This window comes from Geotrypetes seraphini, chromosome 12 (assembly GCF_902459505.1).
Source record: "Geotrypetes seraphini chromosome 12, aGeoSer1.1, whole genome shotgun sequence".
NCBI classification, from domain to species: domain Eukaryota; kingdom Metazoa; phylum Chordata; class Amphibia; order Gymnophiona; family Dermophiidae; genus Geotrypetes; species Geotrypetes seraphini.
Window position 1 is genome coordinate 114,079,965 of NC_047095.1, and position 26,417 is coordinate 114,106,381.

Here is a 26,417-nt window from a genome sequence, read left to right on the forward strand (position 1 = left end):
GATGCGTCTTTTTTTACATCAGATGTCGTGGACATCTTCGATGGATCTTGGTGTCCAAAAAGTTTCTCTTGTTGTAGATGTCGAGCCTTCAAAGAGCATTTTTGTAATTTTGAACAGCGATGACAAGAGTCTACTTGGTGCTCAGAACCAAGGCACTGAAGACACCAAGGGCCAAATTTTATAAATGGCATCACGATTGTAGGCGGCCAACTGCTGCCTAACCAGTCAATTGGGATGCACATTTCTTAAAAAAAAAACACAAAAAAACCAAAAAAACAATCCAGAAGCAGGCTGCCTACATTGTAGGTACCTCCGGAAGCCTAGGGAGGCGCTTAAGCCCGCCTAAGGTTAGGCATGGGCGTGCCTTGGCCCAGAAGTAGCCTTAGGCGGCCCTACATGCCTCCCTAGGTCCTCAGTAGACGTGTGCAATGTAGGCCATCAAAATGCTGGACTACACTGTAAGTAAACACGGCTGCTGAGTTTATCGCAGCAATGGATCTCCCTGCCGCAATATGTTTAGTAGCACGACCACCCGTCACTCCCTCCCTGCCCAGTCCCTCCTGATGGAACACCCTCCCCCTCGCCGAACATCACTGGCAGGAGGGATGCCCGGAGAAGACTGGCCTACAGAGTATCCAACTGACAAGACTGAATGGATAGTAGTAGTAGTAGTTCAGATCATTGACTTAACCATATCCCCATCATTCTCTTCTTGGTTGGGCTGAGAACTTTTCAGCACCCCCTTGTAAACCACTTAGACAGTTTGATGGGCAGTATATCAAATTTTTAATAAACCTGGGAGCATATGTAGTCATCTGTTTGTGGATTTCATCGTAATCTAGTATGGCAAGAATGTGCCATGAAGAGATCACTGCTGCGGCCTTAGTCTCCAGAGCCAAGGTCTCAAATTGTCTTTTAAGAATAAAACCCATCCTTCAATACTGCGCATCCTTTAAAAGTACCCCTCCTTCACTAGATAAAAGTATGCTTGATAACTTACACCATCAGTGCATCCACTTTAAGCTACAGAAAGAGCTGTTGAAAATCAAGATCCATGAGGTAAAGCTTAGCCATTGTTTTAACTACCTGCAGGGAACCTTCCAGGTGTCCCAATGTTTTGTAACAGCGTGAGGTCTGAATGTAAGGGAAAAAACATGGTTGGAGACCTGGCACTGCTCATAACTGAATACTAAATAGCCGGGGTCTGCAGGGCTTCTAATTTGAATTCCCACAATGAAACCGTAATAATATCCAACAGTGAAATTACTTAAAAACTCGACGCACTGTGAAGTTCTCACCTTGATTAAAGGCCTTACACCACCTCTTGATTGATTGTCTCTCTGGAACAATAAAGGTATATAAATAGGCCCCAAATCCCCCCCTGGCTTTCTGGGTCTTGCATATTTTCCTTTTCGAGGGGGGGGGAAGAGTGCTCTGTGAGGGAAATCCCTCTTGTGGAGTTCCTAGCGCACCCATAGATGGCACAGGGAAACCCTGGCCATTTAAATATGCTTTCCATAGTAAGCTAACAAAGTCTGGGGTAGAAAAAAACCCTTTGCAGGTTCCCCTTCCCTGGAGTTTATCAGAGGTGGCTAAGCCCAGGGCTCCCACACACACACACACCCTCCCGCCCTATGTGCCCCATGGCATGAGGCAAATGGACTCTTCTCAGCTGGCCATCCAGCACAAAGCTGGCCTGATACAAGGGTAGAAAGGTCTGAGGGACTAGTCCATCCCTATTGATTTTAAGCAAAACTGAGTGGTTTTGAGGCAGATTGAGGCTTTAAAAAAAAAAAAAAAAAATTGGGGGAAATCTAAGATGGCCACCACAGCAGCAATTTTGACGCCAAAACAGCGAACCTAAGGTCAAACAATTTCAAAAAATGGATTTTGGAGATGGGAGACCCTGTCTCTAGCCCCTGTGACTCTCCAAAATAGGAATTTCAGACACCCCCACCCCCACTCTAATTTTCCCCATAGGCTGCAACAGCCTGTACTGACAGGTTTGTGTTGGTGCCTGCCTGCTTCAGCTAACCTTCATCTGGAAAAGATGAAGACTTCTGCCTCGGAGATAGATTCTGTACATTCAAAAAAAGTCGTGATCTTCAGGCTGCCAGTCAGGTTGAAGCTGGACCAAGAACTCAACCCCCACTCTCAAAAATTCACACGCCACAATAGAAAGCAAAAAATTGCAGCCAGCACCCGTTAAAGCCCTCGGACTGTCATAGGGTCAAACAGACTGTGCTCAAGCTCCTCATAAATCAGGGATGCAAGCTAACTTCCAGGAAAAAAAGGACCCCAAGCTTCAGAAAGCAGCCTGGCTCCACAAGGAACAAGTCGTTGCCCTGCAAGCTGCAGACGACTGCAGAGAGAGAGAGAGTCTACGTCCACTCCCAGGCAGAGCTGAACCAGAGAAATTAGGATCCTCTAGGCACAAACACCTCAAAAATTTGAATAAACCCCAAAAACAAAAAAAACTGTCAGCAAAACAGAAAAAAAAACCCGTCAGCAAAACAGAAAAAAAAACCCACCTTCTCAGTTCGCTTGCAGAAGAAAAAACTAAAGGCAGCAGTACAGTCCACTAAGAAGGATGCAGAGCTGAAAGATGCGATTGACATCCATTTGCAACAGTTTGCAGAAAGGGGGTATCCTTTGCCATTTTCACTACAAACAAAATTAATCTTATTCCCATTTGGAGATTTGATCACCCACAACTACCAGTAGATTTCTCGAAGCAACTTAAAAAGGTAGAGGCAGAAGTGGCATAGCTGATGGTAATGCAGCAAGTAGAAAATAAGAATGTGAATGGAGGAAAAATGCTAAAAAGGGCATTCTAAAAAAATTGCTGATAAGCTATAAATAGAATGAGAAATCACCCAGGAATCATTCCTTGGGGTTGCTCCAGCACATAATACCGCTAAATGAAAGGATAGTATTCAAAACACTCATATATCAAAGCAAATGTCCCCATAAGAAATAATGGGAACTCAAGACAATTCATTCCACAACCCAAAAGCTTTAATACCATATGTACTTGTATTGCAAGACCTCGCTCATTTAGAAGAGTCACTACACTCCCGCAGCGTCAGAGAAAACCATCGGCTCAGTTGTAATGATGTGGTGCGTGTATACTCGTATTGCAAGACTTTGCTTGTATATCAAGTTAAAATTTAATAAAATGTTTTGCTTGGCTTGCTAAACACTTGCATACCAAGTTATTTGTATTCCAAGGTTTTACTGTATTTTATAACTGAGAGCATTTGACATCACTTTGCTCGGACTACTACAGCAGTGAGATAGCACCTGCAAAGACTCGACTCCCTGCAGAGAGTGCGTGTGTCGCTGAGGCACTGGAGGTGGCTCAACCTCGCGGGAGGCCTCCGCGTGCCCAGGCTAGATTTGGGAGAGAAGCTTCGGCCCCATAGTGGTAAAGAGCTCGATGAATTGCTTCTCAAGTAAGGTCTGGAACGAAGCCGGCAAGGAGGGATCCGCATCTGCAATGGGACCTCCTGCACGGGCTTCGCGCTCCCTGGAGCCTTGGTGCATGGTCTTAGAAGCCTTGGGCACCTTTAGCACCACGGGGGGAATGGGCTGTTGCGCTATCTGACCTGAAAAGGAAGGCACCGCAGCAGGCGCCAGAGCCGGGACAAACAAAGCCGGCTTGAGCAGACTCGAAGTCGCAGAGGTGGAAGGCTGAAGAGTCAAAGAGGAAGTCAAAGGTGTAATGCTCTTCGATGAGGACAGCTCCGTCGAAGCCTCCATGCTGAACAGCGACTCCCACAAGAAGCAGCGACGCTTGAACGCACGTGCAGTAAGTTTGGAGGAAGGCTGGCACAATTTCGGAAGGTGTTGAGGCCCGAGACACTGAGGACAGCGTCAATGAGGGTCTGTGAGCGAAATCGCGCGCTGGCACTTGACACACTTTTTAAAACCGGTGATAGGCCGGGACATAGGCCGAAAAAGCTCCGCCGCAAGATCAAAGCCGCGGGACCGTGGCCATGTGGCCTGCCCGGTCGAACGAATGGAAGAAATTTAAAAAAAAAAAAAAAAACACGACGAAAACCGACGATTATAAGTAAAAAGAACCCAAAACCACGGACTCAGAAGGCACAAGTTCACGCAGAGAGTCGAAGACAGACTTCTCGGCACCGCGGAAAAGTAAGAACTGAGGAGACGCCCAGTGCACTGGGCGGAAAGGCACTAGCGCATGCGCGGTGTGGGCGACTCAAAACTTCTAAAGTTTCTACAAGCAAGTATGCTTGTGAGACGTCCGCATTGGGGCTCCATCGGATGACGTCACCCACTAGTGAGAATACCTGCCTGCTTGTCCTGGGATAAGTGTAGATTCTCCATCCATCTATCTGTCTCTACACACACACATTCTCCTACTAATCATTTCTATAGTGCCACTAGACATATGTAGTGTTGTACATCAAAGCACAGAAGGGACAGTTCAAGCTCAAAAGAGCTTACAATCTAGTCAAGACAGAAGGTGCATCTATACACTGTGCTCAGGTGAAGAAATTACAGTGACATCTAAGAGAAAGAAACACATGGATTCAGCAGTCTATACTGTACACATTTTTCTTTCATTGCACAATTCTAATACACTTCTAGTTTTCATGTTATTAATTTATTGCAGAGAGTACAGTAGTTCTTTGCTGTACATGCATTAGAACAGTGTGCTGAGCACATAACCAGTGAAGATTGTGCCAGTGAAATCTAAAAAACACAAAAATTCCCTAATTCTATGATCTTAGCACTTAAATGAAAGCATCATTTGCATGTTAAAACTGTATAGGCCAATATTTAAACTGATGTAAGTGTTGAAAAAAGGCCCCCACCCACTTAAATAGCTCAAGGCCCTCCAACTGCCAGTATTCAGCGACACTTCGCAGTGTTGCTGAATATTGCCTCTGATCAGTCATCAAAAAATCTCATCCTCAGCGCATCCAAGGTACAAAGTTTCAGGAGGGAGATTTTAGGGTATCCTGATTTCATCCTGACGCATTGAGGGACACGAAACACTGATTTCAATGGATAAAATGAGGGACTACAAATAGAAGATTGCTTGGGGATACAAATTTAAAACCAGGAACAAAAAAAAATAAAGCTTCCCTCTTAGAGCTGGGTAACTTGGCAGCTCTGCATACAGTCCCAAGTAAAAGGCACTTTACCATCCAGTTCCCAAACAAACATGCACAAGTTTGCAAACAGAGAAAAGAGAAGCAAGCCATTTTGTCATCTAATCTTATATAATCACATAAAAGCTAATCGTGATTAGTTACACACGTATATCTTTTTCCCCAGCCCTAAAGGATCTTGAAAAATCATATCAAACAACATCATTGGATAATTCTAATCTAGGGCTATGAAAAGGTCACTTTTCATCAGAACACAAATGCTACAGGACTCTGAAGAACATTGAGCAAAATGAACTAGTTAACTGGAAATGTTGTATGAAGTTACATTAATAGCCTCTGCTCTAATAACGAAAACGACAGCCAGATTTCTATCAAGTCATGCTTATTCGGCTGCCCTCACACGTATTCGGGAACTGGTCTCCCCTCTCCCGCCTCCTTCCCTCCCTATCCACGATCCGATACGTCTCCGTCAAACTCTTACCTGCGACCACCCACCGCAAGTCCCGCAGTTATCCTTCTCCACTTTCCAGTCTCCGTTTACACAACTTCGTTTCCTCGGCTAGGTCCCGCCTCGCCGGAAACAGGGAAGTTGCGTCAGAGGGCAGGGCGCTAGCGAATTGAAAAAAATTACGTCAGAGGTCGGGGCGGGGCATGTCGCGGGCGATTTTTCAAAGGCGTTACATTGGAAGCACAGAACCGCTTGGGAACGGGCAATCCGGCGAGGCTGAAAATAGTTACGAAGGAGTTCACGTGGTGAACGACCAATTACCTACTCAGGGCGGTGCGAATAGCACCTCCTCCTCCTCCCGCCAAATAATACAGCGCAGCCGCATTTGCTCTGTGCGGGCTGATGCGGCGAGGCTCCCGCTGACGCGTCAATGGGGCCAGCAGCAGCGTCACCGACGCATGCGCCTGGCCACTTCCACGTGCAGCCACAGAGGCGCCAGTGCATCAGGTGCTGCTGACCTTTTAGGGTTTGCACGTGTGGTGAGCGAGGACGTGGAGCATAATGCTTGTCAACTCTGGGTTTTTTGCCACCAAAGCCGTAAAAATAACATGCCTGGAATTGGTTGCTGCTGCTCTTTTTTTTTTTTTTTTTTTTAATTCCTGCTGGCTCTACAAAGCATCATTTACTTATGTTATCCAGGGACAGCAGGCAGATATTCACACGTGGGTGACCTCATCCACGGAGCCCAGGTATATGCAGGAAAAGCGGAGGCTCAGAGGGGACATGATAGAGACTTACAAGATCATGAAGGGCATAGAGAAAGTGGAGAGGGACAGATTCTTCAAAGGTTCGAATACTACAAGAACGAGAGGGCATTTGGAAACAGATTCAGAACCAATGCAAGGAAGTTCTTCTTCACCCAAAGGGTGGTGGACACCTGGAATGCGCTTCCAGAGGGTGTGATAGGACAAGGTACGGAAGGGATTAGACAATTTCCTGAAGGAAAAGGGTATAGATAGAGGATTACTATACAGGTCTTGGACCTGATGGGCCGCCGCATGAGCGGACTGCTGGACGAGATGGACCTCTAGTTTGACCCAGCAGAGGTACTGCTTATGTTCTTATGTTTTTTTCTGTCCTAGTGGCCTCACAATCTAAGTTCTCTACCTAGGGCAACGGAGAGTTAAATGACTTGCCCAGGATCACAAGGAGCTGTAGTGGGAATTGAACCCAGTTCCCCAGGTTCTCACCCCACTGCACTAACCGTTAGGCACTATCCCTTGAGGCAGTCCACAAACCAATCTGTTAGAGGTCAGGCGAATTCCAGCTTATAGCCACTCTGGATGATGTCCAGAACCCAGCGGTTGGACCGAATCTGAACCCAGGCCTGAAGAAAACCCGAGATTCAGATTCCTATCCTGAGAAAGACCGTCTCCAACTTGGGGGTCATTGCAACTTTTTGGTGGAGGGGATAGCATGGGATGCTGAAGACTGGTTGCATCTGGGTCTGGAAAACCTCTGCCTGTAATTCTGAGAGAATCTCTGAGAAGCGGAGCTGGAATATTGTTGATACTGCCTGGAGCTACAAAAATCAGAACGACCTGAGCCTCCAGAGGTTTTGGTTCTGCTGTCAGGCAGAGTCTTGGGTTGATGATCTACCACACAAGTCAAGATCGTCCAGATACTTTCCAAATAATAACTGTCCCTTTAAAAGGGAGTCTGCTAAGGATAGCTTTAGAGGTTGCATCTCCAGCCCATTATCTGATCCATAGCATTCTGCGTGCAGAGATTGAATAAGCCAAAGCTTTATTCATGACATGAATAATGTCAGGGAGTGTCCGCAACATAAGAATACTGGGTCAGACAAATGGTTCATCAAGCCAAGTAGCCAGTTCTCACAGTGGCCAATCCAGGTTACTATTACCTGGCCAAAACCCAAGGAATAGCAATATTCCATGCTACCAGTCCATAGTCTTTTGTTAATAACAGACTATAGACTTTTCCTCCAGGAACTTGTCCAAACCTTTCTTAAAATCAGCTACATTATCTGCTCTTACCACAACCTCTGGCAATGCGTTCCAGAGCTTAACTATTTTCTCCAGACAAAAGGAGCTGAGGAACAGGCTCCTCGCCCTCACGCTTCAGCTTGTCAGAAAAGACAAGCACATGTCATAAAGGACACCGCTAAGGCCACTTTGATTCCCCAAGTTAACGCCTCAAAAAGCCTCTTGAGAACCACATCCACTTGGTGATCCTGCTTTGCTCAGAAGATACAGCCAAGACATGGCTCTCACAATCTTGAGGGACCCCTCTGGAGAATCCCATTGCTCTGCGACTAAGACATTAATGTCCAGATGCCAGATAAACATACAAGACTGAATCCTCACTCCACTCAAAAAGGAAGAGAAAGTAGATGGAACTGGCTGAGTCCAAATTCAGCTCAATCAAGGACTCAAAACAGATCCAGCAGAGCCATTAAAGAAGTGCAGGACGTTGGCATCATCCCCAGGATCCAAAGCCAAAACAGGATCGAAAGTGCCAGACTATGGGCCCGCATCCCCTAATATGAAAGGCGCATCTTGAGACAATAAAGGAACAGTGAGGGGCTCGTCATCATCTGTGTCCCTATCAAAAAAAGATCTCACAAGCCCAGGGCAGAGGTAGAGTGCAAAGCAAATGCACCCAGAGGGGCCGAGCCCTCACGTGCAGTGTCCGAAGTGCCTTCACCTTGGAAGGATGCTTTTTTGAAAGGCTTTCCATATCATCTTGAAAGGCTTTTCACATCAAATTAATGAATTCAGGTGTAAAAGCCATACCAGGTAGCTTAGAGGCACCAGAAGATGACTCTAATGTGCGTTTCAGGTTCTGCGGCTTCCGTGCCCTTTCACATAGGATGGTCACCGTTCTTAGGTCCAGAAAAGAAAAATGACCAAACTGAGGGGCTAGCCATCCTTTCTTCAGCCTGAGAGTGCAAAGGAGAGGCTAAGCCCCTCAGTTTGATCGTCCAAGTGCCGACTTAGGCAGGATTTTAGAAGTAGTTCTGTTTCGACTACAAGACCCATAGGCTATATATGTTTCTATTCTTTTACAGTTTGACAAAAATTCATATTATACATTATCCCAGGACAAGCAGGCAGGTATTCTCACATATGGGTGACGTCATCCGATGGAGCCCGTTTGCGGACGCCTCACAAGCAGACTTGCTTGAAGAAACTCGAAGTTTTGAGTTGCCCACACCGCGCATGCGCGAATGCCTTCCTGCCCAGCACAGGGCGCGTCTCCTCAGTTCTCAGTTTTCCGCGGAGCCGAAAAGTTCGTCTTTGACTCTGCGCTTAACTTCGTTCACTTTGTGCCTTCTCTCAACCGTGATTTGTGTGTTTTCTTCACGAATCGCTGTTTTATTTTATTTCTTTTATTTTAGTTAAAAAAACAAACAAACATTTTTTTTCTTCTTCCGTTTGTCTTCCGGGACAGGCCACTCGGCCGCAGCCCGAGGGCTTCGACTTTGCAGCGGCTATTTTTCCATCTATGTCCCGGCCTGCTATAGGCTTTAAGAGGGTTAGTGTCAGCGCGCGATCTCACGGACCCTCACAGACACTGCCTCAAGTGCCTTGGGCCGAAACATCATCCTAGGTCGTGCCTGCCTTGCCAAACACTTCAGCCTCATGCTTTCAAGCGTCGTTGCATTCTGGTGGACAAGCTTTTCAAGATGGAGTCTCCTGCTGATCCCTCAACTTCGAAAGCGTCTTTGGCCTCGACTTCCATCGAGACTCCGTCTGTGCCTACTGCTTCCACCTCGAGCCTCATCAGACCCTCGTCGTTTGCAGCGGCTCTTGCTTCGACGTCATCTGCTGTATCTTCCCCTGTTTCCTCAGGTCAGATAGCTCAGCAGTCGGTTCCACCGGTGGTGATTAAAGTGTCCAAGACTTCTAAGTCGAAACACACTCACACTACCTCGAAGGAACCTCCAGCCAAAGCAGGTGGTCCGGTTTCAGATGCAGATCCATCCTTGCTGGCTTCTTTCCACACCATGTTAGAGAAGCAGTTTATTCAGTTCCTTACTAACATGGGACCTAAACTGCTTCCTCTTATCCAGCCTGGGCATTCAGCAGACTCCCGCGAGGTCGAGCTGCTTCCTTTGCCCCAGTCTAAGCTTCCACACTCTTTGCAGGGAGCAGAGTCTCTGCGAGTGTCTGGTCTGGCATCCAAGCACGAAAAGCAAGGAGCAGATTCTTTGCGAGTGCCTCGAAGAGAATCCTCACACTCTAAATAAGGAGCAGAGTCTTTGAGAGTGCATCGAGGTTCCTCCACCAAGCCTCTGGAGCTTTGATTTACAGCCTCTAGCCCTATTCATACATCGGCTGCTTACGTCTCCGAGGCGAAATCTCGATCCTCGAGATCTGGTTCCAGACACAGTTTTCACCACCGTTCGAGGCCTTCATTGAGGCATCCTTCCAGGCATCGTTCTTCTTCTCAAGCAGACCTTCTTCCTCGAAGCCTCAATCTACTCCAACCTCGACCAGACCACCGACTCCTCATTCAAGGTCTCCGATGCCAGACCTCGAGGATATTCCGGTCTCGATTGCCTCGTCCAAGTCACCAGGTTCCTTTGATGCCTTTTTCCATGCCGAAGCTTCTTCTTCGACACAGGCTGCCTTGACGTCCTCGAGTCCCTCTCAAGGCAAAGCATTGGCAGATCAGCTATCTTTCTCATCTTTCCTGCGACAGATGACTGTAGACTTGGATGTTCAATTGGATTCTGGCTCCAAATATTCTAAGGAGTTTCTAGAAGTCATGCATCTTCCTCAACCTCCGGCAGAGTGTCTTAAGCTTCCGCTTCATAAGCTTTTGAATCAGACTTTTGCTTGATGCATGGAGACACCTTTTTCCATACCAGCTGTTCCAGGAAAATTGGACTCTAGGTATAAAACTGTACATCGCAAAGGATTTGACAACTCACAATTATCGCATCAATCCCTGCTTGTTGAATCCTCCTTGAAGAGATCCCATCCTTCCAAGGTTTATGCCACAGTTTCTCCTGGAAGGGAGGGGAAAACTATGGACAAATTTGGATGTCGCATCTACCAGAATGCTATGATGTCCTCTAAAGTCCTCAATTATAATTTTTATTTCATCATTTATTTTGAATTTCTTCTCTCTCTTCTACCAAAGTTTTTGGCTTATTTGGATAACCAAATACATTTTGAGTTTCAAGAAGTCATTGCTTCTTTCTCTCAATTACGTCTGCATCTCCTCCAATCATCTTATGATGCCTTCGAGTTATAGAAACATAGAAACATAGAAATTGACGGCAGAAAAGGGCCACAGCCCATCGAGTCTGCCCATACCAATGACCCACTCCCTGACTTCTACTCCCCTATAGATCCCACGTGAATATCCCATTTCCTCTTGAAATCCAACACGCTGCTGGCCTCAATCACCTGCTGAGGCAGCTCGTTCCAATGATCGACCACCCTTTCGGTGAAGAAATACTTCCTAGCATCACCTTGAAACTTCCCTCCCCTGATTTTCAGCGAGTGCCCTCTGGTTACCGAGGGCCCTGTAAGACTGAAGATATCATCTTTCACCTCTATATGCCCTGTGATATACTTAAAGGTCTCAATCATGTCCCCCCTCTCTCTTCGCTCCTCCAGTGAGTACATCCGCAATTTTTTTAACCTTTCCTCATACGTGAGATCCCCGAGCCCCAAGACCATCCTGGTAGCCATACGCTGAACCGACTCAACTCTCAACACATCTTTCCGGTAGTGCGGTCTCCAGAATTGAACACAATACTCGAGATGGGGTCTCACCATGGATCTGTACAGTGGCATTATGACTTCAGGTTTTCTGCTGACAAAACCCCTCCGGATGCAGCCCATCATTTGTCTTGCCCTGGACGAAGCCTTCTCCACCTGATTGGCAGCCTTCATATCATCGCTAATGATCACTCCTAAATCACGTTCCACCGTGGTCCTGGACAAGGTTTCACCATTTAGTGAGTAAGTTCTGTGTGGATTTTTTTTGCCTAGGTGCATTACTTTACATTTTTTAGCATTGAAGCCTAGCTGCCAAGTTGATGACCACTGTTCCAATTTCTGCAGGTCTTGCATCATAAGGTCAGGAACACTGCCTTTGCCTACTATGTTGCATAGTTTGGCGTCGTCGGCAAACAGTGATATTTTTCCTCTAAGCCCTTGGGTCAAATCTCCTATGAATAAATTGAATAGAATCGGCCCTAAGACGGAGCCCTGAGGTACTCCACTCGTTACTGCTGATGTTTTGGAAGGGGTACCGTTTACCATTACCCTTTGAAGCCTACCATCTAACCAATCCTTTACCCATGCAGTGAATGTGTCCCCTAATCCCATCGATTTTAGTTTGTTCAACAGCCTGCGGTGTGGGACGCTATCAAAAGCTTTGCTGAAGTCCAAATATATCACATCCAGGGACTCCCCGGCATCCAGACGACTGGTCACCCAGTCAAAGAAATCAATCAGATTAGATTGGCAGGACCTTCCCCTGGTAAATCCATGTTGGTGTGGATCTCGTAAATTTTCTTCGTCTAGAATCTCGTCGAGTCTCTGCTTGATCAGTGTTTCCATGAGTTTGCACACTATGGATGTAAGACTCACCGGTCTGTAATTTTCTGCCTCTGTTCTGCAGCCCTTTTTGTGGAGTGGAATTACATTAGCTGTTTTCCAGTCTAGGGGTACTTTTCCCGTGCGCATGGAAAGATTGAAGAGCACGGATAGTGGTTCAGCCAGAACTTCTCTCAGTTCTCTGAGTACCCTGGGGTGTAGATTGTCTGGTCCCATGGCTTTGTCTACTTTGAGTCTTGAAAGTTCGTGGTAGACACTACTGGGTGTAAACTCGTAATCATGAAACAGATCATTTTGGCTGTCTCTTATCTGTAGTTGCGGACCAGCTCCCGGCGCTTCACAGGTGAATACTGAGCAGAAGTATTCGTTTAGCAGTTCTGCCTTGGTATAATCAGATTCTGCGTAGTTTCCGTCTGATTGCCTAAGGCGTACTATCCCATCTTTGTTTCTCTTCCTGTCGCTAATGTACCTGAAAAAGGATTTGTCCCCTTTTTTAATATTCCGTGCCAGATCTTCCTCTGTTTGAAGTTTGGCTTCCCTGACTGCCTTTTTGACAGCCTTAGATCTGACCAGATAGTCTTCTTTTGCCTCTCTTTTCTCAAGATGTTTGTAAGTGATAAATGCTTCTTTTTTCTTTTTTATGAGGTCCGAAATTTCCTTGCTGAACCATTGTGGTTTTTTGTTTCTCCGGCGTTTGCTTACTGTATTTATGTAGCGGCTAGATGCTTCGTTCAGGATGGATATTAGATTTGACCACATAGTTTCTGGATTGTCTGTTACTGCATGGTTTTGCAGCTCCTGATGGACAAAGTCTCTCATGTGGTCGAAATCTGCGCCCTTAAAGTTGAGGACCTTCGTTGCTGTGTTTGATTTAGAGAAGCCTATCCTGAGGTTGAGCCATACCATGTTGTGGTCACTGGAAGCCAGCGTGTCTCCCACTGATACTTCCGAGACACTGTCTCCATTTGTGAGTACCAGGTCCAGTATTGCTTTTTCCCTGGTGGGCTCTAATACCATTTGTTTGAGTTGTGCACCCTTAATGGAGGTTAATATTCTTCTGCTGCCACTCGTAGTCGCGGAGAGGGTGTTCCAGTCTGCGTCTGGCATGTTGAAGTCCCCTAACAGTACTGTGTCACCACGCAGAGTGATGTTCTCTATGTCCTCAATCAATTCCTTGTCTTTGTCTTCCTGCTGTCTTGGAGGCCTGTATACCACACCGAGGTAAAGGCATTTTTCTTTCCCTCTGGCCAGGTTTACCCAAAGTGATTCCCCTGTGTATCTAATCTCTGTGATCCTGGTAGTTTTGATATTATCCTTAGTGTATAGTGCTACCCCCCCTCCTAATTTGCCCGAGCGGCTGCTTGCTCTGTGGCTATGCGTCGTCTTGCTTGGCTTCGTACAATTGATATGGACCCTAACCTTCAGGACTGCTTAGCTAACATTCCTTGTCAAGGCAACGACCTCATTGATGAATCCATCGAGGCAGCCACAAAGAAATTATCTGACCATGAAAAATCTTTTGCTTCTATAGTCAGACCTAAACCAAAGCCAGCTCCTGCCAAGCCTGCACGCCCAGCTATTATCAATCAAAGGCGTTTTGCTCCAAAGCTGGCTCCTTATACTCGCCCTCTGAAAAAAACAACAACCTCAGAAGCAACAGAAACCCCAACCTTCTGCTGCACCTAAGGCTTCTCAGCCTTTTTGACTGTTTACAACAGAGCATAACCTCCACCGTTCTGTCTCTGTCTCTTTTTCCCCCTATAGGAGGTCGTCTCCATCATTTTTACAACCGATGGACGATAATTACATCCGACCTATGGGTGCTTACCATCATCAGGGAAGAATACTCTCTTCATTTCACTCAGGTTCCACCGGAGCTTCCCCCAAGAGAGTATCCTTCCAGTCCATCCCAGACCGCCCTTCTTCTTCAGGAAGCTCAAGCTCTGCTTCGTCTCCATGCCATCGAACCAGTTCCCTTGGAACAGCAGAACAGGGGTTTTTACTCCCGTTACTTCCTTGTTCCGAAGAAGACGGGCGATCTGCGACCCATTCTGGATCTCAGGGCTCCCAACAAATTTCTAGTCAAAGAAAAGTTTTGAATGTTGTTCCTGGCATCCCTTTATCCCCTTCTCGAGCAGAACGACTGGTTATGCTCTCTGGATCTCAAGGAGGCCTACCCCTCATATCCCCATTCATCCGGCCTCCCATCAATACCTCAGATTTCAGGTGGGGGAATCTGCACTATCAATACAGAGTACTACCCATCGGCCTGGCCTCGTCTCCCAGAGTGTTCACCAAGTGCCTGGTAGTGGTAGCGGCAGCTCTAAGGAATCATGGTCTTCAGGTATTTCCCTACCTCAACGACTGGCTCAAGCATTCCACATCTCAAGGGGTTATTGTAGCGACCCAATGGACTACCTGGTTCCTACAAAGTTTGGAATTCAAAATCAACTTTCCCAAATCTCAACTTCAGCCCTCTCAGACTCTACAATTCATTGGAGCTGTCCTGGACACTGTCCAACTCAGAGCATTCCTTCCACAACGTCTGGAAGCTCTTCTTCAACTCTGTTACACTGTATCTTCCCGCTCTTCCAGCTCAGCGAGACACATGATGGTACTTCTGGGTCACATGGCCTCCACAGTACACGTGACTCCTTTTGCCAGACTTCACCTCAGAATTTCTCAGTGGACGCAAGTTTGCGACCCTCTTTCTCGACACATTTCAGTCACTCCTTCCTTGAAGAACTCTCTCCGTTGGTGGATGCTCTCTTCCAATCTTTCCAGAGGCTTGCTTTTTCAAACACCCCCTCATCAGAAGGTCTTCACGACAGACTCTTCAACCTATGCTTGGGGCACTCATCTCGATGGTCTCTGTACTCACGGCCTCTGGACCAGTATGGATCGTCAGTGTTATATCAATCAGTTGGAACTCAAAGCGATCCTCAAAGCTCTCCATGCTTTTCAACATCTGCTTCACGACACAGTAGTCCTCGTTTGAACGGACAACCAAGTCGCCATGTATTATGTCAACAAACGAGAGACAGGGTCTGCCTCCCTTTGTCAAGAAGCTCTGGAGGTTTGGGACTGAGCAATCCGCCACAACACCTTCCTCAAAGCTGTCTACATTCAAGGGGCAAAGAATTGCTTGGCGGACAACTTGAGTCGTCTACTGCAACCTCACGAATGGACTCTCCATTCTTTGCCTCTTCGCCACATTTTTTCACAGTGGGGAATGCCACAGATAGACCTCTTTGCAGCTCCCCACAGCTACAAACTGCCTCAGTTCTGCTCCAGGATATACACTCCTCTCCGCCTCGAGGCAGATGCTTTTCTTCTGGAATGGATGAATCTTTTCCTCTACGCATTTCCTCCATTCCCTCTCATTCTCAAGACTCTGGTCAAATTGAAGAACGATCATGCCACTCTGATTCTAATCGCTCCTCGGTGGCCGAGACAACCCTGGCACTCCCTTCTATTTCAACTCAGCAGAAGGAAGCCATACCTTCTACCAGTTTTTCCTTCTCTGCTTATACAGAATCAAGGATCTCTGCTTCATCCCAACCTGCAGTCGCTCCCACCTGACAGCTTGGTATCTCTCAACATAACTCCTCTTCAGTTTTCTCAATCTGTAAGAGATGTTTTAGAAGCTTCTAGGAAGTCTACAACTAGACAATGCTATCACCAAAAGTGGACTAGATTTTCTACCTGGTGTTTTTCTCATCATAAGGAGCCTCAACTTTCCTCCTTATCTTCTGTTTTGAACTACCTTTTGCAGTTATCCAATTCAGGCCTCAAGTCTACATCAATCCGAGTCCATCTCAGTGCAATTGCAGCTTTCCATCAGCCTATTGAAAGGAAACTCTTCTCTGCTCATCCAGTGGTTTCCAGATTCATGAAAGGACTTTTCAATGTTAAACCTCCTCTCAAACCGCCTCCTGTGGTTTGGGACCTCAATGTTGTCCTTACTCAATTAATGAAGCCTCCATTTGAACCAAATGATATGGCTCATCTCAAGTATCTCACTTGGAAAGTGGTGTTTCTCATTGCCCTCACTTCTGCTCAAAGAGTCAGTGAGTTGCAAGCTTTAGTTGCTGATCCACCTTTCACTGTCTTCCATCATGACAAGGTGGTTCTTCGTACTCATCCTAAATTCCTCCCTAAAGTAGTGTTGGAATTCCATCTCAACCAATCCATCGTACTTCCAGTGTTTTTTTCCAAAGCCTCATTCTCATCCTGGAGGATCAGCTCTTCATACTCTGGACTGTAAATGTGCTTTGGCCTTCTACTTGGAACACACCAAACCACACAGAACTGCTCCTCAACTTTTTGTCTTCTTTGATCCAAATAAGTTAGGACATCCTATCTCTAAGTGTACCATCTCCAACTGGATGGCGGCTTGTATCTCATTCTGCTATGCCCAGGCTGGATTAACCCTTCACAGTAAAATCACAGCCCATAAAGTCAGAGCAATGGCAGCTTCAGTAGCTTTCCTCAGATCTACACCTATTGAGGAAATTTGCAAGGCTGCTACTTGGTCCTCGGTTCATACCTTTACTTCCCACTATTTTCTGGATACTTTCTCCAGACGGGATGGACAGTTTGGCCAAACAGTATTGCAAAATTTATTCTCTTAAGTTGCCAACACTCCCACCATCCCATTCTGGTTAGCTTGTGAGGTCACCCATATGTGAGAATACCTGCCTGCTTGTCCTGGGAGTCTTATAAATTGTAATCCGCTTAGAACCGCAAGGCACAAGCGGAATATAAATCACTAATGTAATGTAATGTAATAAAGCACAGTTACTTACCGTAACAGGTGTTATCCAGGGACAGCAGGAAGCTATTCTCACAACCCACCCACCTCCCCTGGTTGACTTTCTCTGCTAGCTATCTGAACTGAGGAGACGCGTCCTGCGCTGGGCGGGAAGGCACTCGCGCATGTGCAGTGCAGGAGACTCGAAACTTTGAGTTTCTTCAAGCAAGTCTGCTTGTGAGGCGTCCGCATCTGGGCTCCGTCGGATGACGTCACCCATATGTGAGAATAGCTGCCTGCTGTCCCTGGATAACATCTGTTACGATAAGTAACTAACTGTGCTTTACATAACCTTCGAGTGTGCTAAGGCAAGTGGTTGGCATGTGACTTTTAGCTTTATGTCTTTATGTTTTATGCATATGTCTTCAGTGTGTGTATATGCTAGCACTTTTTTAGCTTCATATCTTTATATTTTAAACATATGTTCTCATTGTGTTTATATGACCTCAGCACTTTTTTGGGGGGGTAGAATACTTTTTTCAAAACGTTCATATTTTTATATTTTATTGCATTATGTTTTTTTAAACATTTTTTTATAATTTAATGGTTTATGTTTCTTGTATTTTAACATATTTCTGTCACATTGGTTTAGTTATATCTCAATCCCCAATAGCAACCCGCTCCACTATGTAATACCACCAAAACTGTCTGCCTTGAACCGCAAGGTAATGGCGGAATAGAAATCACTAATGTAATGTAATTATATCTGTGATATTTATTATAGAAACATAGAACATAGAAAATGACAGCAGAAAAGGGCCACGGCCCATCAAGTCTGCCCACTCTAATGACCCACCCCCCCAATTTCTTCCATGAAGAGATCCTACATGCTTATCCCATTTTTTCTTAAAATCTGGCACGCTGCTGGCCTCGATTACCTGCAGTGGAAGATCATTCTAATGATCAACTACCCTTTCGGTGGTTGATAATTTTTATGTATTTATGGTGTATATTTATTTGTATTTAAATGTTTTTACTAATGCAATATGCTCGATTTGTAGACTCTTGAAAAGGCACTTATGTGCCGAAACACTGGCCATGTTGAGGCCGGACCCAATAAAGATTCCATTTGATGACATATTCCTGGTTGGTGGCTTTTCTTCCTGAAAACTTTAGTGCTTGGATTTTCATTTCTGTCGTGGAGGTGTTTGTCTGCTCGTACTTTGGTGATTCTACAGAAGCTCATGAAAGGTGCAACAAGTGTTGTGTCAGCGAGCTGAGGGACATGTCTGTGCTGCTGTGTAGGGGGGTAAAGAGGGGAAGTTGTTGAACACCTTGGGGGAGATTGAGGAGATGTTGGACACCACAAAGGGAGGGGAATAGGGATGGAAAGAGATGTTGGACACCACATGGGAGAAGTAAGAGGAAATGCTGGACTACAGAAGGAAACAGGAGATGTTAAGGGCTGTGGAGGGCTTTTGATGTTAAGGGGGGGGGAGAGGACCTTTGCAAGATATGGATGGATGCCTATACTTTAAAGCAGCAGTCTCAAACACACGGCCCCGCATGCTGCCCCCCAGGGACTATTTTGTGGCCCGCGATCTGTCCGCTCCACTTCACAAGTTTTCCGATTGTGGAGAGGACAATCACATACAGACCGCGACTGCTGTAATTGGACTTGCAGAAATCTCTCTGGAGGGAATGTCGGCAAATGGCTCGTCTAAAGCAGAGGTCCCTAATCTGCTTCCCTTCCTGTCTCACTGCCCTCCCCCAAGCCACCGCAATCAGGGAACAGGCCAGCGCCGAGGTCTTAGCTCTCCCTGCTTATCTTCCCCAGCTCGGAGCACACCAATTCTCGCCACCCAACATCAATTCTAACATCGGGGAAGAAGTTCCGGGCCAGCCAATCGCTGCCTAGCTGGGCCGGAACTTCCTCTCCGACGTTAGAATTGACGTTGGGTGGCGAGAATTGGTCGACCCCACGCTGGGAAAGATAAGCAGGGAGAGCTAAGACCTCGGTGCTGGCCTGTTCCCCAATGGTGGTGGCTTGGGGGAGGGCAGGGAGAAAGAAAGAAAGGAGACGGGACATAGACAGAAAGGTGCATGGAGAGAGAAAGACAGAAAGGCATGGAGAAAGAAAAAAGAAAGATGGCAAGGAGAGAGAGAGAAAGACAGACATATAGAAAGAAAGAGGGCAGGGTGAAAGAAATAAAAAGTTGGGGGAGGGAAGGAGACAGATGCCAGACCAGGGAAGGAAGGAGGGAGGGAGAGAAAGGAAAGAGATGTCAGACCATGGAAATAGGAACAGAAGAAGAGAGAGATAGAAGGGAAGGTAAAAGACATGGAAACGTAGATTTTGAAAAGAAAGCAGAAAAATTGAATATTAAGTTAATGCCAAAGATGGATGCAAGGCAGAAAGTGAAGATGGAGAGAAAACCAGTCAAAGGACAAGGCCCTGGAAACATAGTTAAAAGCACAGAAAAATAAAGTCACCAGCCAACAAAGGTAGGGAAAATGATTTTATTTTCAATATAGTGATTGAAATGTGTCAGTTTTGAGAAAGGAAAGATATTAAACTTTAAATGTGAGGGCTGCAGAAAAAATAGGGTACTTGGAGGGCCGCAGAAAAAAATAGTTAATGACAATTTTGCATAAGGTAAAACTCTTTGTAGTTTATAAATCTTTCCTTTAACTTGTCATTAACTATTTTTTTCTGCGGCCCTCCAAGTACCTACAAATCCAAAATGTGGCCCCACTAAGGGTTTGAGTTTGAGACCACTGTTTTAAAAGTACTTGCAACCCCATTGCCCTTGGCTTTATCCCACTTTCAATCTGTGTGCCATGGACATATACTACTTATAGGTGTATATTGATATGTTGATTTAGATATGTAAGTGGTCTTTTTTTTAATTTATGCAAATCCAAACTGGCCTCCTTACCTGTTCAAAATCCCATAGAAACTTAAATCACTGCTGTAGCCTTCCTGAACATCATTTAACCACTCTCATATTGGTACTCTCTAGGGCAGGATGGAACCATGGCAGTCTTGAGACTCATTTTTTAAAGTAAAAATGATAAGCCCTATAAATTACGAACTTGTACATATATAAACTACAAAAAAAAGGTGTAACAAGAGAGCCGCAGTTTCTTTAAAACGTCAAAGTAATGTCTGGGGCTAAAGGAGTGGGGGGGGGAAAAACATTTAGAGCTCCACCTACCATTCAAAATAAAGATGGACAAGTGTGGCGACCTATCATAGCATTCTCTTAGTCCCGCCTACCTACCCCTCAGAGTGCTAATACAAGGAGGAGCATCTTGAGGGGGGCGGGATTAATTAATATACCCGAGGTTCCGGGACATAAGGGGGTGGGTTAGTAACGAAGAGATTTCTTTTCCACCCCCGTTCACCCTTCTGTTCTTTACCTTCTCTGGCCAGCGTCCGCGCCGCCCTCCGCTTTACGTCAGTGCAGGTGTCCATACTCCAGCGCGTCGACGGAGGTGGGGGAGGGGGGGTGTTGCGGTGAAAAGGCGGGAGCGTCACGCGTTGTCCTTTCAAACAAAACGGTTCCCGTGCGCGCTCTCCCTAATTGGACGGCCCTGGAAACGGCGGTTGGACGTTTGTCTCGCGCCAGCCTCCTTTTCGGGCTAGGAACCGCCGAAATCCAAAACTTATTCTTCTCGCCCCGCCCCTTCTCGGCCTTCTAGCGTGGAAAAGAGCTCCTAAGCATGCGCTGTAACCAACGCTTTTGTGAAATGGCGGGAAGACTCGCCAGTCTTATTTTAAATGCAATGTTATAATAGAGGAGAATGGAATTTCTACGTCAATGATTATCTGATGCCTGTCCCCATCCTATATTAATCCATACTTTAAGTGAGAGGGGTACTTTTACTGATCTAGAAATGTCCAGTTTTAATATAGCCTTTTAGTTCACATACACATACATACACAGAGATTATCTCATCCTCCCATATCTTTTGATTATAAAGTATTGGAAAATTTGAATCCTCTCCTCATAGTAATCGTCCCAGAACTCAGATCTACTTGCTGTGATAAGATGTGCATATATAATGCATGAAAATAGAAATGGGTGAAGATCTCTCCAACATAGATGACAGCAGATAAAGACCTAAACGGTCCATCCAGTCTGCCCATAAGTTATACCCATTTAAAAATACATGAGATTAACTTGTCTCTGATATTTCTGGCCCTTAGACTGTAAAGTTTGGTATTGTCCTAGGTTCCAAATGCTGAAATTGACCTCCAAGCTCACTCCAGCCATCCCATTGTTTGCAGGATATCTACCATAAAGTCTGGCCAGTAACATCTTCAAGTTCCATATTAGTGGAGCTCACATTGATCCCCACCCCAGACCATCCTAGTTTCCCAGTAGAGGTTGTGGAGACAATGACTGTGTCTGAAATCAAGACAGCGACAGAATGACACGGGGACAAAATTAGTCCCCGTGGATAACTGCCCTGTGTCATTCTTTAATGCCTTCTACACCAGCATTCTTCAGTGCAAGGCTGGAGGGTCAGGCTGTACCCATTCATTCTGATTCTTCTCCTTAAAGAATGACATGGGGTTGGTTTGGGACATGGACAAATTCTGTCCCCATAACATTCTGTATATCCCATAGGGAGAGGAGGAGATAATGGAGGCTGTGGATGGGCAGACTGTGTGGGCCATCATGTTTCTATGGAGATACTACCCAGGTCACAACAAAAGTGGTTGTGATCCTTTTAGAGTTGTGACCTACATTTTGGGAAACTGGTCTAAAGCCTGAGCGCACTCCATGCTAGCAACCCTGTGCTGGAACACCCGTAAAGTTTTGGTGAAAATATTTTTATATCACCCCTGATTCTATCCCCTTCTAGTCTTGTATCATGAGATATCTGGAATTGCTCTGTCAAATTTTCAGCCAGTACATACTTATGTTCTTAATTTAGCAAGAAAATGTTTATTTAACATGTTTTGTAATATTGATTTCACATGGAGACTAAAAAAAAAACCTAGCTATTTACATGAAAGAAAAGCTTTGAGGCTATTGTAAAAGAGGTGGAAGTAGGTTCATATTGGTGCCATGCTGAATCTGTCAAGAGATTCTGACAGGAAATGACACACGGTCTCTACAAGAAACATGGGGCTGTTGAAGGAAACATAGCAGAATATGGAAAATAGCAGAATTCTCAGGATAAGCTGCAACACCTTCTTCAGAAGAAGTACAATGAGATGTACCACAAGAGACAGCAGAAGTCTAGGGGGAGAAAACAAAAGAGAAAAATGTGTTTTCAGGGGTTGGTTATCTGCACTTACTGTTCTCCCACACCCCATTTCTTTGCTGTGCTCCCTCAAGCTCCCTCTCACTATGGTCCCTCATAAAATCCTCTTAACATTCAAAATATACAATACAATTCTCCCTGAGTTTCTGGATAGACTCTTAATCCCTAACACCCCCTCTAGAACCCTTAGATCAAACACCCAACACCTTCTATCTATCCCTTCGATGTGTCTTTTAAGCACAACTCGATCAGCTATCTTCTTTGTGACCTATAGAGTTACGAGAACAAATAATACTAGGGCGCTTCAAACAAAAATTAAAAACATTTTCATTCAGAGACGCCTTTGATCTCTAATGTGACCAGTTTCCCCAGGCCTTAATCTACAGGTGGGTCCCCCTCCTATTGTATTATCCTTATATGGCTCTCTGTCCTATTATGACATGTTCTCTCCCTTCTTCCCTTGTAAGTTTTTGTAACCCAATTTATATTTTATATGTATACCGCTTAGAAATTTGATATGTGGAATATCAAATTTGAATAAAACTCAAAACTTAGGGCTCCTTTTACAAAGCCATGCTAGCGGTTTTAACGCACGCATTGGAGTCCGCGCTAGCAGGAAATCTACCGCCTGCTCCACAGGAGGCGGTAGTGGCTAGTGCACGCGGCAATTTAGTGCACGCTATTCCACGCGTTAAGGCCCTAGCGTGGCTTTGTAAAAGGAGCCCTTAGTCCTCTCTGCGCTCCTTCATACCTCTCCATACTGTATGCCCTCACACCCTCTCAGTTTGCTTATTGTATGGCTTTAAGATGCCACCAAATTTCAAGAGTTCAAACTCAAAAAACATCATACATGAAATATCCAAAACTCAAAAAATGTTCAAACATATAGGATATTGGATGTTAATTTATATAGTTATCACTTGCAGCATAGTCCATCATTAAGTCAATTTATATAAAAAAATGATAATGATGCAATAACTCTACGGAAAATGTGTGTTCTTTGAAAAATGCTCAGTGTCCATGTCTCCTGCAACAGAGCCGCTTAGAGATCATATTCGGGACCATCACAACACCTTTCTGTCCCTTGTTACACCCCACTTAATTGATCTACCCGTGCCTCACACAACTCTGCTATTAATTCGGTACTTATCTGTTATCCTGAAGGGGTGTTATCTTCCAATTCAATCCAGCAGGATAATGATTTCCTCTTCACTCTTGTGCTCCTATTATAAACTCCAGCACTCTTCCAAATCAAATTTTGATACTCCCCTACTCAGACCCAAGTTTCGCCAATTAGAGGCTTCCTCAGGAGGAGTAATAACTAAAAACCAATGAAATTTAGATTAAAATGAAATAATCAAATATACACCTCCCACACACACATATAAAGTCAATGTTCTTAAATACATAAATTCTCATATCTTCTACTTAATAGTCATAAAATATGTTTCGGCTCATGACAAAGCGGGGAAAGCCAGGAACCTGCGAACCTGCTGAAATATACCGATTATTTGAGATTGCACTGGGCAGAAAGCCACGAGCTATAACTTTTAATAACGTACAATTCCAAACTCTACCCAAACCAAAAAGGATTTAAGCGCCCTAAAGGCGGCGCATAGTGTATACTACAATCCACCCCAAACAGTCAAAATGACCCATTTTCTCAGCTACATGGTTTTCATCCATCGCTCACTCTCTCGGATTATTAGTGGGGAAGTCCTACATTCAAACTAAGTCTCTAAACTAACCCTGCCAGACAATAACTTAACTTCCTTACTTACTTCATGCTGGAGTGAGAATCTACCCAACACCAAGCGTGCTGGGCTGTTCCTTGTCTCCACTTAAACCCAGCGGAAACCAAGCGCGAGAAAGCGCATGTGTTAACCACCTTCCTTTTAAAACCCATGTAGCTGAGAAAATGGATCATTTTGACTGGGGTGGATTGTAGTATACACTATGCGCCGCTTTTAGGGCGCTTAGATCCTTTTTGGTTTGGGTAGAGTTTGGAATTGCACGTTATTAAAAGTTCTAGCTAGTGGCTTTCTGCCCAGCGCAATCTCAAATAATTGGTATATTTCAGCAGGTTCCTGGCTTTGTCATGAGCTGCAACATATTTTATGATTATTAAGTAGAAGATAAGAGAATTTATGTATTTAAGAACATTGACTTTATGTGTGTGTGGGGGGGTATATTTGATATTTGATTATTTCATTTTATTCTATTTCATTGGTTTTTAGTTATTGCTCCTCCTGAGGAAGCCTCTAATTGGCGAAACTTGGGTCTGAGTAGGAGAGTATCAAAATTTGATTTGGAAGAGCACTGGAGTATTTTATAATAGGAGCACAAGAGTGGAGGGGAAATCATTAACCTGCTGATCTGTATTAGATTAAATTGGAAGATAACACCCCTTCAGGAGAACAGATAAGTGCCGAATTAATATCTGCGTTAGCTGTGTTGTGTGAGGCACAGGTAGATCAATTAAGTGGTGTGTAACAAAGGACAGAAAGGTGTTATGATGGTCCCGAATATGATCTCTAAATGGTTCTGTTGCAGGAGACATGGACACTGAGCACTTTTCAGAGAACACACATTTTCCAGTGCATTATTGCGTCATTATTTTTTTTTATTTAAAATTGACTTAAGGATGGACTATGCTGCAAGTGATAACTGTGTTAAAGGGCATAGGAATTAAGAAAAATTGATTTACTCCTTGAAATAATTCTGTTAATTTGTATAAACATGTAAATATATCAAAATAAGTCAAACAATGACGTGTACAGTATATGTGTTAAGTGAGGTGTTCAGAACCCAAGTCTCCTGCAAGTGAGACACACAAAAGACAAACTTGGGGGACCATCGCCACACTCCACGGTCCCCTATTATTTAATTACAGATTTAGTGTGCCATGGCTTCGCAAAATTTGTGAGATACTAGAATAGGAGTAGATGGGAGTGTGTGTGGTACAGTGGTTAGAGTTACAGCCTTAGTACCCTGAGGCTGCGGGTTCAAATCCCACACTGCTCCTTGTGACCCCGGGCAAGTCACCTAATCCCCTATTGCCCCAGGTATATTAGATAGAGTGCGAGTCCACCGAGACAGACAGGGAAAAAAGCTTGAGCATCTGAATATAAAACTACTTAGACTATAAGTGGTATATAAATACTAAAAATGAATAAATAATTGTGTAAATGCAAACATAACAGGCAAAAGCTCATATACCAGTCATAGAGCTGGTGTAAGAGTTGAACTTCCAGGCGTGGCTCCGAGCTCTGGCAGAGCCAGGACTGTTCAAAACCCAGACAAAGTGCAGGGCCTGCGAAATCCATTCGGACGTGTCCAGGTAAATCCGGACCTCTGGTAACCCTAAAACAAAGTACAACCTACCCTATCAGGGATTTCTTTTTTGACGTTTCAAACATTCTTCTGGCCTGTAGAAATGATATGAATAAATTAAACATTTCCTTTCATGAGCATTCAAGACCCTAAAATACTTAAGAACTAAGGAAAGAGAGGTCAGTGAGCTTCTCAATGCTGCAGCATGGAAGGAAAAACTGGAGGAGGGTGTATGAAACGGTTCCCGGCCGAAGGGTGTACCTGGAAATGTCTGCCAGTATTAAGGGGTATGAGTGGAAAAGTACAAGGTGGGAATGAATTTGCTGATTCCTTTTCTGAGGGCAGTCCCCCTTCTGATTCTCAGTGACTCGTCCTAGCTGTTTTCCTCGGTGGCTGCACAGTTTCAGAGATCTCGGCTCTCCGATTCTTAGGGAAATCAAAAGGTTACAGGTTTATTTTCCTGACTACAGCAATCATTAACGGTGCTTGGCTATTAGAGGCAGTGTGTGTGTTGGGGGGGGGGAACCAGTCTAAATGTTTCTTTAATTTACAGAGATTTCTCATTTCTATTCTATATAAAGTGGTCCATTTATACGCAACAATCTGTTTGTTTAAAATAAACTTTGCCTGCATCTTGTGAAGAAGAAAAAAAAAGTATGAGGTGCGTTCAATAATTTATCTACCTCAGTAGAAAAGAGTTTTTAGTTTTGGTTTTCAATATAATCTCCCAATAGCTCCATACACTTCTCCTGCAATGACTTTGAAAAGAATTCTGGTTGACCTTCAAACCAGAACGTTGCAGCTTCCTTGATGCCTTCATCACTCGAAAACCACTGTCCACAGAGTGATTTCTTCAT

At 44.9% G+C, this 26,417-nt stretch overlaps 2 protein-coding genes across 9 annotated transcripts in view; both read right to left on the minus strand.

The window, feature by feature from the left end:
* The window catches only part of CSNK2B (casein kinase 2 beta), a 59,280-nt gene extending 38,769 nt beyond the window's left edge, over nucleotides 1-20,511 (minus strand). Inside the window, exon 1 of one of the 2 annotated variants that reach the window (XM_033915367.1) lies at nucleotides 20,371-20,511. In XM_033915367.1, the coding sequence (XP_033771258.1) occupies nucleotides 20,371-20,425 (55 nt within the window). In that variant the 5' untranslated portion in view covers nucleotides 20,426-20,511. Of the gene's footprint in view, nucleotides 1-5,625; nucleotides 5,967-20,370 lie in introns of those variants that run through there. The other variant, XM_033915368.1, reaches the window with a different exon arrangement.
* Nucleotides 20,512-21,426: 915 nt separating this feature from the next.
* Nucleotides 21,427-26,417, minus strand: part of LOC117346827 — a 60,938-nt gene continuing 55,947 nt past the window's right edge. For 6 of the 7 annotated variants that reach the window (XM_033916964.1, XM_033916965.1, XM_033916966.1 and 3 more), the window contains 2 exons: nucleotides 25,612-25,655; nucleotides 21,427-22,202 (listed from right to left, as the gene is read on the minus strand). In XM_033916964.1, coding sequence (XP_033772855.1) covers nucleotides 22,016-22,202; nucleotides 25,612-25,655 — 231 coding nt within the window. In that variant the 3' untranslated portion in view covers nucleotides 21,427-22,015. Of the gene's footprint in view, nucleotides 22,203-25,456; nucleotides 25,591-25,611; nucleotides 25,656-26,417 lie in introns of those variants that run through there. The other variant, XM_033916967.1, reaches the window with a different exon arrangement.